The 12,670-nt window shown below is 46.2% G+C and overlaps 2 protein-coding genes across 5 annotated transcripts in view; one reads left to right on the forward strand and one right to left on the reverse strand.

Annotated features, from left to right (window-relative positions):
* zgc:110366 (uncharacterized protein LOC550476 homolog) overlaps positions 1 to 10,069 on the reverse strand; it is a 108,805-nt gene extending 98,736 nt beyond the window's left edge. For both annotated transcript variants that reach the window (XM_055642355.1, XM_055642356.1), the window contains exon 1: positions 9,929 to 10,069. In XM_055642355.1, the coding sequence (XP_055498330.1) occupies positions 9,929 to 10,004 (76 nt within the window). In that variant the 5' untranslated portion in view covers positions 10,005 to 10,069. The remainder of the gene's footprint in view (positions 1 to 9,928) is intronic.
* Positions 10,070 to 10,118: 49 nt separating this feature from the next.
* Positions 10,119 to 12,670, forward strand: part of dph5 (diphthamide biosynthesis 5) — a 33,379-nt gene continuing 30,827 nt past the window's right edge. The window contains exon 1 of one of the 3 annotated variants that reach the window (XM_055642352.1): positions 10,119 to 10,490. In XM_055642352.1, coding sequence (XP_055498327.1) covers positions 10,119 to 10,490 — 372 coding nt within the window. The remainder of the gene's footprint in view (positions 10,491 to 12,670) is intronic. The other 2 variants (XM_055642353.1, XM_055642354.1) reach the window with 2 other exon arrangements.

Here is a 12,670-nt window from a genome sequence, read left to right on the forward strand (position 1 = left end):
GAATTGACCATTTATGCTTGACTGACTCCTCTTCCCGTAAAACCCTATAATGCCATATAGTTTACAATAATTTCTTCACCACAGATCCCAGCTGAACATCAGCGTGTGCTTTTTATACATAGCAATTATTTTTCCATCAATTATTAACTTTGCAGTCAAGAGGTGAAGCATCATGGAGGTTTGCGGGATAAAGCCACCAAGAAGTGGGATTTATTTTTGGTAGTTTGAACTAATATGCTGCTCTTACTCGGACTGAATTACATGGTATTTCTCAAAAGCAGATTCAGTACCTCCAGTGTTTGCATGTCCTTTGACCAATGTCATTACCATGCCGAAGATAGACACAAAATGCTGTTGTAACTCAGCGGGACAGGCAGCATCTCTGAAGATAAGGAATGGGTGGCATTTTCGGGCTGAGACCATTCTTCAGACCAATGAACCTTCTTCAGACCCTTCCTCAGTCTGAAGAAGGGTCTTGACCTAAAACGTCACCCATTCCTTCTCTCCAGAGATGCTGCCTGACCCGCAACATTATGCGTCTATTTTGGGTGTAAACCAGCATCTGCAGTTCCTGCCCACTCATTACCATGCTCTCACCCCATCAGTATCCATTACTTCCTCTTTCAGCACATTCCCTAATGTTACCACAAGTGTGTTTCACATCTATTTTTCCTGTGAGACTTACTGTAAGCTTAAGCACATTATCCTAAGGTGGATAACGCCCGGTTACGGTCCCAGCCCATCCCCACGTCCCTCGGTGTGAAGCTCGACAGAACGTTGTCATTCAAACAACACCTGGAAGGTGCCAAGGCAAAGGCAAGCGCCCGTGCCGCACTGATACGCCGCCTAGCCGGCACCACGTGGGGAGCCACGGCATAGACCCTGCGCATGTCCACAGTGGCCCTGGTGGTCTCAACCGCCAAGTGCTGATGCCCTAGCCCTCACGCCAAGAAGCCGGATGCTGCCCTCAACAGCGCCCTGCAGACTTTCTCCGGATGCCTACGAGCCACCCCAGTAAACCAACTGCCTGTCCTCGCTGGCATTGTCCCAGCCCACATCAGACAAGAAGCAGCCACGCTGGCCCTCTCTCGAACGGCACAAACCAGTGAATCCTACCTCCTCCATCAGACCGTCACAGAGACACCACGACGAGTGCGCCTCAAGTCACAGCACCCCTTTGCCACACAAGCCCAAGAGCTGCTCTGCACAACACCGGCTGATGCTTCTAAGGCCGCCTAGGTCAAGACGAGATGGAGAGACCAGTGGAAGTCAGCGGAACCATCTAGGCTACACCATTACATCAATGACCCCATGAACGTCCCTGGCCAGGAGCTGCCCCGAAAGCAGTGGACAACCCTCAACCGCTTGAGGATAGGCGTCGGACGCTATGGAGTAGCGATGAAGAGGCAAGGCCTCTTGGACAACGCCTCCTGCGAGTGTGGGGACCCAACACAGACAGTAGAGCACATAGTCACCAGTTGCCCCAAACACCGGCCACCGAATGATAAACGAGGTCTGATGACCTGGAAGAAGACACATTGGCCTGACTCGCCTCAACGGAGCTGCAGGTCTAAAAGACATACGACAGAAGAAGAAGAAGCACATTATCCTAAATCACATCTATTGCATTTCACCCCCCACATGCAAAAGATTCACAAGAATACATAAAAAATAGGAGGCAGTCACTTGGGCCCTCAAGCCTGCCCCACTATTCAATATGATCATGTGTCAGTTTATCTACTGGAATAAACTGAAATATTTTCTGTTCCAAGCGCTTCTTCTGTGCCATTTCCACATGGTGTTCAATTCCTTGATCTTTCAAAATGTTATTGGTCTGTCCTTTAAATATCTTCAAGTGTCTCCACAATCCTCTGAAGTAGATAATGCCAGAGGTTCACCCCCCTGCTGCTGCGTGATAAAATTCCTACATACTTCAGTTTTAAATGAGTGTTCCCTAATCTTGTAAGTACATCCGCTTAAAGGACATAAACAGCTGGTGTATCTCAGCCGTCAGGCAGCAACTCTACAAGAACATGCATTTGTTTGGGACTCTTCTGCTAATGGAAATATCGTCATCTCCCCTTCGGTATTTGTTCATTCTTCTAAACTCCAAAGAATATAGATCCAACTTCTACAGCATGTTATGATGCATCATCCAAGCTTAGTGAATCTCTTCCGGATTCACTCCATCACTAGTACATCCTTTCTTAAGAAGGGCCCACGACAGCACTCATGCTGTTGCCTCATCAACACCCAAAAGAATTGTTGCACTGCTTCGTAATTTCTAAACCGTTACAATATGACCAATATTTCTACACCTGTGTATTAACTTTTTGTAATTCATACACAAGTACACCTAGTTCCCTCTGCACATTATCGATTTCCGACTTCTCTCCAGTGAGTCTGTCTTTAGATTCCTCCTATTGAAATGTACGACCTCATACATAATGATACAGCTCCAATGCAATCATTATCTCCGCCGATGATACCACCATTGTCAAATGAATAAAAGGTACAGAAGTGAAATTGACAATCTGATCGAATGGTGCCATAACAACAAACACTCTATCGAACTTCTACAGATGTATAGTGGAGAGCATACTGACCAGGCACGTACCGTCAGGGAAGGCAAGGTAGGCACTGCCTTCCCTGACTAAAATAATAAAATGGTAATTATTAAATATAAATAGTAAAGGTATGGGAGAATAATGCCTATCTACGAGATCGATCTCTTAGGTAGGCATAATTCTCCGTGCCTTTCATCCGCAGTACATGTAACACGCGAAGGTCTGTGCAGCCCACGTGCCGTTAGCGATGCTTCAAGCCGTCAATTTCCAGGGGACAGAATGCAGCTGAAATTCTGCTTTTGCAGTACTGCGCTTTCACAGCATCATACTGCGCATGTGAGCGCAAGTTTCTTGGTGGGTTTTTCAAACATGGATTGCCATTATCTTAAGAGTGTCTAGAGAAACAAAGAGAGAAGAATGGAGTTTGTGTACAAATGATTGGTAAGTAAATTTCTTGGTGCTATATGTTTTTAAATACCGTATTTCCCAGCAATGAACACTATTTTTTACCCAAAAATAAGGTATGAAAATTTACATGTGTCTTGGAAGCCGAAGTTGGAAGGTTGTTAGCCAAGAAAGATAGACTTGGCTATCCCTCAGTCCAGCAACATCAAGAGCGATGTTATTGCACTGAGGGATAGCCAAGTCTATCCCTCATTGCTGGCAGCTGATGGGAAAGGACAGCGCCTCTGGGGGGGGGGGAAAGAGTTTCACAGCGTCTGGGAGTCTGGCCTGGGATTAAAGTTACGGGGAGGGCAGGAGTGTTGAGAAGGAGGGGGTCGGGGATCATGCCAGCAACTCACTTGCCTCGACGCTCCGCGTGCGGAGCCACCACATTGTGGCCGGGGGGGAGATGTAGCTCGGGTGGCTGCGAGCCACCTCAGCTCCTTCTGTCAGCCCCCGCTTACCTCTGGCAGTGCTCTCCATCTGAAAACCTCTCTCCTGCCGCTCGCCAGCCTCACTCATGTCAGCCGCTTCCCGCAAATCCTTAAATTCCAACAGCGCGATCGAGGGACCAATTGAGGTTACTCGGATGTCACAATTTAAGGATTTGCAGGAAGCGGCTGACATGAGTGAAGCCGGCGAGCGGCAGGTGAGAGATGTTCAGACGGAGAGCACTGCCAGAGTTGAGCGGGTGGGCAGAAGGCGCTGAGGTGGCGTCCAGTTCCAATGTGTGGTCCAGAGGCCGCTCACAGCCACCCAAGCTGCTTCCCTCCCCAGCCACAATGCGGTGGCTCCGCGCCTGGAGCGCCGCGGCAGTGGTGAGTGAGTGAGTTACTGGCATGATCAGAGGTGGAACGTGTTTCTAGCTTCAGGTTCCTGGGTGTTAACATCTCCGATGACCTCTCTTGGACCCACAAAACCTCAACTCTGATCAAGAAGGCTCACCGGCGTCTCTTCTTCGTGAGGAGACTGAAGAAGGTCCATCTGTCTCCTCAGATCCTGGTGAACTTCTACCGCTGCACCATCGAGAGCACGCTTACCAACTGTATCACAGTATGGTATGGCAACTGCTCTGTCTCCGACCGGAAGGCCTTGCAGAGGGTGGTGAAAATTGCCCAACGCATCACCGGTTCCTCACTCCCCTCCATTGAGTCTGTCCAAAGCAAGCGCTGTCTGCGGAGGGCGCTCAGCATCGCCAAGGACTGCTCTCACCCCAACCATGGACTGTTTACCCTCCTACCATCCGGGAGGCGCTACAGGTCTCTCCGTTGCCGGACCAGCAGGTCCAGGAACAGCTTCTTTTTCCCGGCGGCTGTCACTCTACTCAACAACGTACCTCGGTGACTGCCAATCCCCCCCCCCCCCCCCCCCCCCCGGACACTCCTCCCACAGGAAAAACACTATGTCTGTATATATGCTAATGTAAATATTTATTCAAATCATATGCTATGTCGCTCTTCCAGGGAGATGCTAAATGCATTTTGTTGTCTCTGTACTGTACACTGACAATGACAATTAAAGTTGAATCTGAATCTGAATCTGAATCCCCGACCCCTCCTTCTCAATGCCCCTGCCCTCCCCGCAACTTTACCCCTGGCCAGACTCCCCACAAACTGTGAAAGGAACTCTTCCCCGAATTGGTCCCTTGAACAAGTATTGTCATTCAATAAGATCACAACTGAATAAGATCAACTTGTCCCGGTATGCTCCCATTTTTCCCTCCATCTCTCCACCTGCCGTCACACTCCACCCCGCTCCCCTTTAGTAATTCAGAATGAAAGAGATTTGGAAGCCTTGGGCTAATTGCTTGCTTTATTTTTATTTTTTGGAGCATGAGAAATTCTATGTCCCACCAGCCTTCTTTGAAAATTTAGCAACTCAAAATGGGGGTGCGTTTTCATTGCCAGGAAATTAGCTGCTTTATTAAGAGATTTGGCTTTTGAAGACTCTATAAAAGTCGACTGACAGCTTACAGAGAGAACAATCTACGCATGCGCGGGTTACGATTTTTAAAAAGCCGACTGACTGTCTACCCTGAATAATTACCCACGGCACGTGCCTGGTACTGACTCATTACATCAATGCTTAGATCACACAAACTTCCAGGATGCAGGAAGTGATAAACATTGCGTGCTCCATCAACATTACCGACCTCCTCGAAAGGATCTTCAGTAGGAACTGCCTCATATTTATAGTATCATCAAAGTCCCACACAACCCTGGCCTCACTACTTCTCTCGGGAAGAAGGTAAGGGAGCCGGAAAGCCGTGACCTCCAGATTCAAGAACAGCTACTTCCCATCAACCATCAGACACTTGAATACGGCATAACACCAACCATAACCCTATCTCAGCAATTATGATCTACTATAAATGTTGTTTTGATTGCAACTATGTACTTTGGTTTTACACTACTATAGTCTGGTTACCTGATAAAATGTATAATAACTATCGTGAATATTTAATACGTATTTGTGTGTTATTGCATTATTTGGCCTGTAAAGCTGCAACAAGTAAGAATTTCCTTGTTCTGTTGCCAGTACCTTTGACAATTAAGCAAAGACTCTGAACTCTATTGACCCTTCCACCTTTCATTCCATTAACAAAGTTGGGCACTGCATACTCTGCTTCCTTCACCAAATTATTGATGTAAATGATAAATAAAGGTCAACATCTGATCAATCCGGCACTATGCTAGTTTCATCTTTCCAATCTAAAAAAGATTGTTTAACCTTCTCTGTGATAAGTAATTTTCAATTCATGCTATAACACTTCCCTCAATAACACGTTCTTATCTTGTATGTCAGCCTTTTATGTGGCACCTTCTCATGCCTTTAGGATATCCAAGTACATTACAGCAACGAGTGCCTCTCTTATCAATTTCACATATTACATCCTTTAAAAACACAAAAGGACTTGCTGGACATGATTTTATTTTCATAAAACCACATTGGAACATGCTGTGTTCACCCAGCCAGCAATATCAAACACAATATGTAATAGCACTGTTGTCTGCCTCTGAAATTCCATTCTTTTCCAAGCTGTCCACAGCCTCACATTGGGTCCCAGTTGATAACAGGTTGATTTTTAAATATCTGATGTACAAATGTCTCCATGTTCTCACCCCTCCATTTTCAGTAATCTCCCAGTGCTTTGTACCCCTTCAAAATATTCACATTCCTACTCTTACACCCACCACAATCAAAGCAGATACGATGGTAGGCGTTTAAGAGGCTTTAAAACAGACCCGTGAATGGAGGGATATGGATCACATGCAGGCAGGAAGGATTAGTTTAAGTAGGCATCATGTTCGGCATGTACCTAGTTTTGCAAGTAAATGCTTGACGTCCTAATCAGCAGACATAAATCGGTGCGGATTAGTTACGACATCACCATCCCACTGACCATCAACATTGGTGCACCTCGAGGGTGCGTGCTTAGTCCCCAGCAGTACTCTCTTACACCCAAGACTTTGTGGCTAATCACACCTCTAATGTCGTCTATAAACTAATTGACGACACCACTGTTGTTGGTTGAATCACACACGTTGATGACTCGGTGTACAGGAGAGGCATATGAGCATCCGGTTGAGTGGTGCAGCCACAACCTCTTGCTCAACTTCAGCAAAACCAAGGAGATAATCATGGACTTCACAAGGGGAAACCGGGAGACCACGCACCAGGTTTCATTGGCGGTGGAGAGTCAGCAGTTTCAAATTCCTCAATGTTAACATCTCGGATGTTCTGTCCTGTGCCCAGCACCTGAATGTCATCATGCAAAAGCTGCTCCAGTTCCTCTACTTTTTTAGAAGTTTAAAGAGATTTGATAAGCCACCAAATACTCTAAACAACCTCTACAGATGCCCTGTAGAAAGAATCCTGACTGGATGCATCGTGGCCTTGTACCACTATTCCAATGCACATGAACACAAGAGACTGCAGAGAGGGTGAGTTCAGCTCGGCTCACCAAAGGTACAGCCCTCCCTACTATATGAGGTGCTATATAGCATCTCAAGAAGCAGCATCTATCAAGGATACCAACCTATCTCAGAAAAGGAAGAGCAGCTAACAAAATTACAGACCACTTACACCCTGGTCATTCCCTCTTTTCTCCTCTCCTATCAGACAGAAGTTACAAGAGCCTGAAAGCACCTGCCACCAGATTTAGAAACTGCTTTTTCCCTGCTGTTATCAGACTACTAAACAGACCTCTGAGTGTAGTCCCTATCTCCCAACCTACCTCAATGTGGCCCTTGTGCTATATTTTTAGTTTAGTTTTAGTTTTGTTTAGTTTAGAGATACAGTGTGGAAACAGGCCCTTAGGCCCACCGGATCCCCGCTCATTAACACTATCGTACACCCGCTAGGGACAGTTTTTTTTACATTTACCAAGCCAATTAACCTACAAAACTGTAAGTCTTTGGAGTGTGGGAGTGTGGAAGGATCTCAGAGAAACGGGGAAAACATACAAACTCTGTACAGACAGCACCCGCAGTCGGGATTGAACCCGGGTCTCCGGCACTACATTCGCTGTAAAGCAGCAACTCTACCGCTGCGCCACCGTGACCAGTGCATTTTCTTTGTAGCTGTAACTCTGTAAAGATATAGCGCTATGTTCTGCACTCTGATTATTGTTCCCTTGAACTTCTGCTGAACTTTATAGCTTGATTATACTCACATATGATATGATTTGTGTACGAAGGAACTGCAGTTGCTGGTTTAAACCGAAGGTAGACACAAAATGCTGGAGTACCTCAGCGGGACAGGCAGCATCACTGGATTGAAGGAATGGGTTTCTTCTCTCCCATGATGCTGCCTTTCCCACTGAGTTACTCCAGCGTTTAGTGTCTATTTATGATATGATTTGACTAGACAGCACACAAAACAAAGTTTTTCACTGTGTAACTGTACATTTGACAATAATAAACTAATACCATCCAGGTAAGGGTCTCTTCCCGCTGCTGCCATTGGACAGGAGGTTCAGAAGCCTGAAATGTCATCCCACCACGTTCAAGAACACCCATTTTGCTACAACTATCAGGTTCTTGAACCATTCTGTACAACTCTAATCCTACCTCAGCAATGTAACACTATGGACCACTTCTTGCACTACACGGCTCTTGTTGTAATTGTGTATTTTTGCACTAATGTCCTTTTTTACAGTATTTTTTATTTTCAGTCGTATAATTTATCTTTTTGTATGTTTGAGTTTTATGCCTGCAATGCTGCAGCAAGCAAACATTTTAATTATATTTGTACCTCACCGTATGAGTAGGTGACAATAAACCTGACTTGGTTGACTTGAGCATTGCTGATTTTTAAATGCTTCACCACTAACAATAGTCCACTCTACTGCTATGGCCTTAACCTCTGTATTCCATTCCTAAAACACTCTGCCACACTTTTTACTTTAAAAAAAACCCAAAGAAATATTGAAAAGTTTGAATACATGTTTGGTCATCTGCCCTAATACCTCACCTCATGACAAAGTATCAAATTTTCTTTGATTATGTATGTCCTATCACCTTCATTATGCTCTTTTTAAACCACATTCTTGTTGTCTCTTTTCATCAGGATTTCAGTTATTTCAGACAAACTGTAGCTTCTATTTGTTTTCTTAAAATCTTCACTGTATTACGTGATAAGTGGTTAGGTTAGGGTGGGGTTGCACATCAAACTTCAAAAAGCATGACCCAGTTTTCAAAAATCTGCGGGGAAATTACTGTATTGAGTAAATTTTAAGATCAGGTGCCATGCCAACACGTCCACCAGAGTTTATCTTGCAGTCAGGGATACATCAATTAGGTCACATATTTAATACAGTAGTAATGATTTTCCAGATTGTAATGGGTTGGAATCTGCATTCAGGTCACATGGTGCAGGATTGCTAAAAAGTTAATTTGCAAATCAAATTAGTAAGAACGACTAGAATACAAAAACAGGGATGTAATGCTGAGGATTTATCAGGTGCTGGTCAGACTGTATTTGGAGTATTGTGAGCAATTTTGGGCCTCATATCTGAGCACTGTTGTGCAGTGTTGTGCTGGCGCTGGGGGTCCAAAGGAGATTTACGAGAATTATTATCCCAGAAATAAGTGGATTAACATATGATGAGCGTTTGATGAGACGGTACTGAGCCTGTACTCGTTGGGAGTTTAGAACGAATGAGGGGGATCTCATTGGAACTTACCAAATATTGAAAAGCTTGCATAGCATGCATGTAGAGAGGATGTTTCCACATGTGGGAGAGTCTAGGACCAGAGGTCATAGCCTCAGAATAAAAGGACGTGTTATAGCCCTGTCCCACAGTGCGAGTTCATTCCAAGAGCTCTCCCGAGTTTAAAAAAAATCAAACTCATGGTAAGCACGGAGAATGAACGTAGCAGGTACGTCGGAGCTCGGGGACGTCTCTAAGCGACTCGTAACGCTAAGGGCAGGTACTCGAGAAGACTAGCTAACGGCAGGTAAGCACGGGAAGACTCGTGAAGATTTTTCGACATGTTGAAAAATGTCCACGAGAGCCCCGAGTACCGACGAGTGGCCATTACCGTAAATCTCCAAGTTCGAATCAGGGCAAACTCGGGAGAGCACTTGGAATGAACTCCTACCATGGGACAGGGCTTTTAGGAAGGAGATGAGGAGGAATTTCTTTAGTCAGAGGGTGGTAAATCTGTGGAATTCATTGCCACAGAAGGCTGTGGATATTTTTAAGGCAAAGATAGATAGATTCTGATTAGTGCGGGTGTCAGGGGTTATGGGGAGAATGGGTGAGACAGATCAGCCATGATTGAATGGCGGAGTAGACTTGATGGGCCGAATGGTCTAATTCTGCTCGCATCACTTATGAACGTATGGCAAGGCAAAGACTGAACCAGTGCGTTACTCCAAGCCAACCAAGGCAAGTACACGAAGTAACTCACCAAGACCCAGTATTGGGATGTTGAACCCATTCGCCAACTCCACGGTCGGAATCCCAAGCCCCTGTGATTCATCCATCCCCAGATGTCTACTTGTTTTAAAGTCAATGATGTCCAAAGATCCGCTCCATGATCTTTGATGATGTCTGTCTGCGGCCTTCTTCTTGCTCAGTCACGGCGTCGCAAAACAAAGATGGCGCAGAGCGCAAAGTGCGGTGCCGTAATCCGCCGCTTCTGCCGCCGCTGCCGGGGAGACGGGGCCCACACGAGGACGTATTGCCGGGGAAAGCGGGCCCGAGCGGCGGGGAGAGGAGAGGAGAGGAGAGTGGCTCGGCGGGGCGGGCGGCTGCAGCAGCATGTTGTTTTTGATCGGCTTGGGGTTAGGGGACGCCCGGGACATCACGGTGAAAGGACTGGAGATCGTAAAGCGCTGCAGCCGGGTCTACCTGGAGGCGTACACGTCCCTGCTCAGTGTCGGCAAAGACGCCTTGGTACGTGGAGACGCAGAGATACATACCACAGCCTTCTTACAGGCAGAGTACACCTTTCAAAAAGACAGGTCCCCGTGAGCAAAGTTTATAATTTGTATTGTGAAGGCTATAATACATAAATACACCCCAGCTCTATGAATATTGATCTCTCTAACTTCAAGTAACCCTTGCTTGCCCCCTCTCTCTCCATCCATCCCCCTTCCTAGTTCTCCAACCAGCCTGAATGTTCCCCTGATTAAATGTTATCTCTATGCTTCGTTGTCACCTCGTAGCTAACAGTGACCTATTCTACATTTTCCTTGACCTGCATCCCTTTTGATGTCTCGTTTTCACACCTTACACTTCCTCATCTCTGTGTCTCCCTCTCCACCTGACTCTGTCTGAAGAAGGATCTCGACTCGAAACGTCACCCATTCCTTCTATCCAGAGATGCTGCTTGGCCCGGCTGAGTTACTCCAACATTATGTGTGTATATCTTTGGTGTAACCCAGCAACTGCAGTTCCTTCCTATTATTAATCTCCCCAATAAGAGAGTTCGGTATTCCGAAAAACGCAAGGAATCATGAGATTTGTCAAAGGTCATTCACCATAAAGAACAAACGAACGAAGCACTAGCTGAAGAAACTGTATAAATTCTTATCTTTATTCATAATTTATGTGTAAAAAATATATTTATTCTGAGGAATGGGGGTGACGTGTGGTCACATTATAGGAAAATTAATGTATTCCAGACTGGAACAGAACAATGATAGTTTTTTGAGTCGAATATCACTATTCTGCTAATTTCAAGAATGGAATTATTCAGCCTCATCTATGAATACGAATGAGCAATGAAATTCTCAATTCCAGAGACCCCCATGAATGATCAACTTTTCATCTCCCCCGAACGAACAGGTAGAGCGAGAACAGGGTGTAGTAACGAGAGAGAGGGGGCAGATGCGATTGGGAGACGGGGGGGGAGCGTGCACACAGTCCCGCACCTCATTCTCAGCCAGGATTGAACTCGGGTCCCCGGCGCCGCAAGCGCTGCCAAACTGCCACTGGACCGTCCTGTCCCCCCCCCCCCCCCGGGTGTTCCATCCCCGCCCGAGGGGGCGGCCGGAGACGTCTGGGACGACCCTGGACTGACAACACCAACGGCCCCAGGCCACAGCCAGCTCAGAAAAGCAGTGCCAACCCCAGTTCAAACCCACCTGCCAGGCCAACTGACAGCCCCGGACCGACGACACCAGCGGCCCCATGCCCACAGCCAGCGCGGAGAAGAAGCGCCAATTCCAGCCCAACCCCGCTCCAATCCCGAGGAACCCGCCAGCGGCCGCCGGTCAACACCCCTGGCGCCTGCAAAAGCTGAGCACCAGCCATCAACAGGGATACACACAAAGCGCTGCGGCAACTCAGCTGCCTTCTTCCTGCGCTGGCTGCAAGCCTGGCCCGACGCCTCCGGCCGCCCACAGACGGGGATACCCAAGAGGGGACGGCCCAGCAGCAACTCAACAGTGCCCGTAGCGCTGGTGACCGGGGCCTGACCCGGACCAATAAATACAACTAATTCATAGTTTGAAAGCAGTATTTTCTTAGCTAGAAGAATCAAAGTTAGAAAAAAACAGAAGAAATAAAGGTGTACATGTGCACCGCTCCACTGCTTTCCAGCCATGTTTATGCATAGTGACCTTTGACCCGGGCATGCGCAGTCGGAATACCGAACTCGCTTATTCCCTCCAGACATACAATTATAAAGAGAATCTATTTTGATTATATTAGTGCATTTCATGCTGTAAGATCCCTGTGATTATTTAGGTTGGTGGTGCATCATACACTATGGTACCGTGCTGTTCTCATAGAAAGGGTACTCATTCAAAGTGGAAAGGCTATAACAGTCACCCCAATGTGCTGAGGAACCTCAGGCATTCTTCCTGTTCCTGATTATAATTCTGTGAATATTGTTGGGAAGTTGACATCTTTGGGTTTCTTCAACACCTTCAATGTTTGAATATCATTCCATTACAGTTCTGCATGTTATTAAAAAAAAAAAATATTTAAAAATTGCTCTGTGCGGTTTGATCTTCAAAATTGAATTATCATCTTACCAATACTGTGGCTGATCTTCTTAATGGATTGCAAGCATTTATCCTTAAGTAGCAAAGCTGCTAGAAATGCTGGAAACTTAATTCATTCTGAGAGAAAGCACATAAATAACCACGTTTCATAGTACAAATAAAACAATGCAGAAATAATATTGCAGATTTCATCCGTA

Source organism: Leucoraja erinacea, chromosome 10 (genome assembly GCF_028641065.1).
Source record: "Leucoraja erinacea ecotype New England chromosome 10, Leri_hhj_1, whole genome shotgun sequence".
Taxonomy (NCBI): Eukaryota; Metazoa; Chordata; class Chondrichthyes; order Rajiformes; family Rajidae; genus Leucoraja; species Leucoraja erinaceus.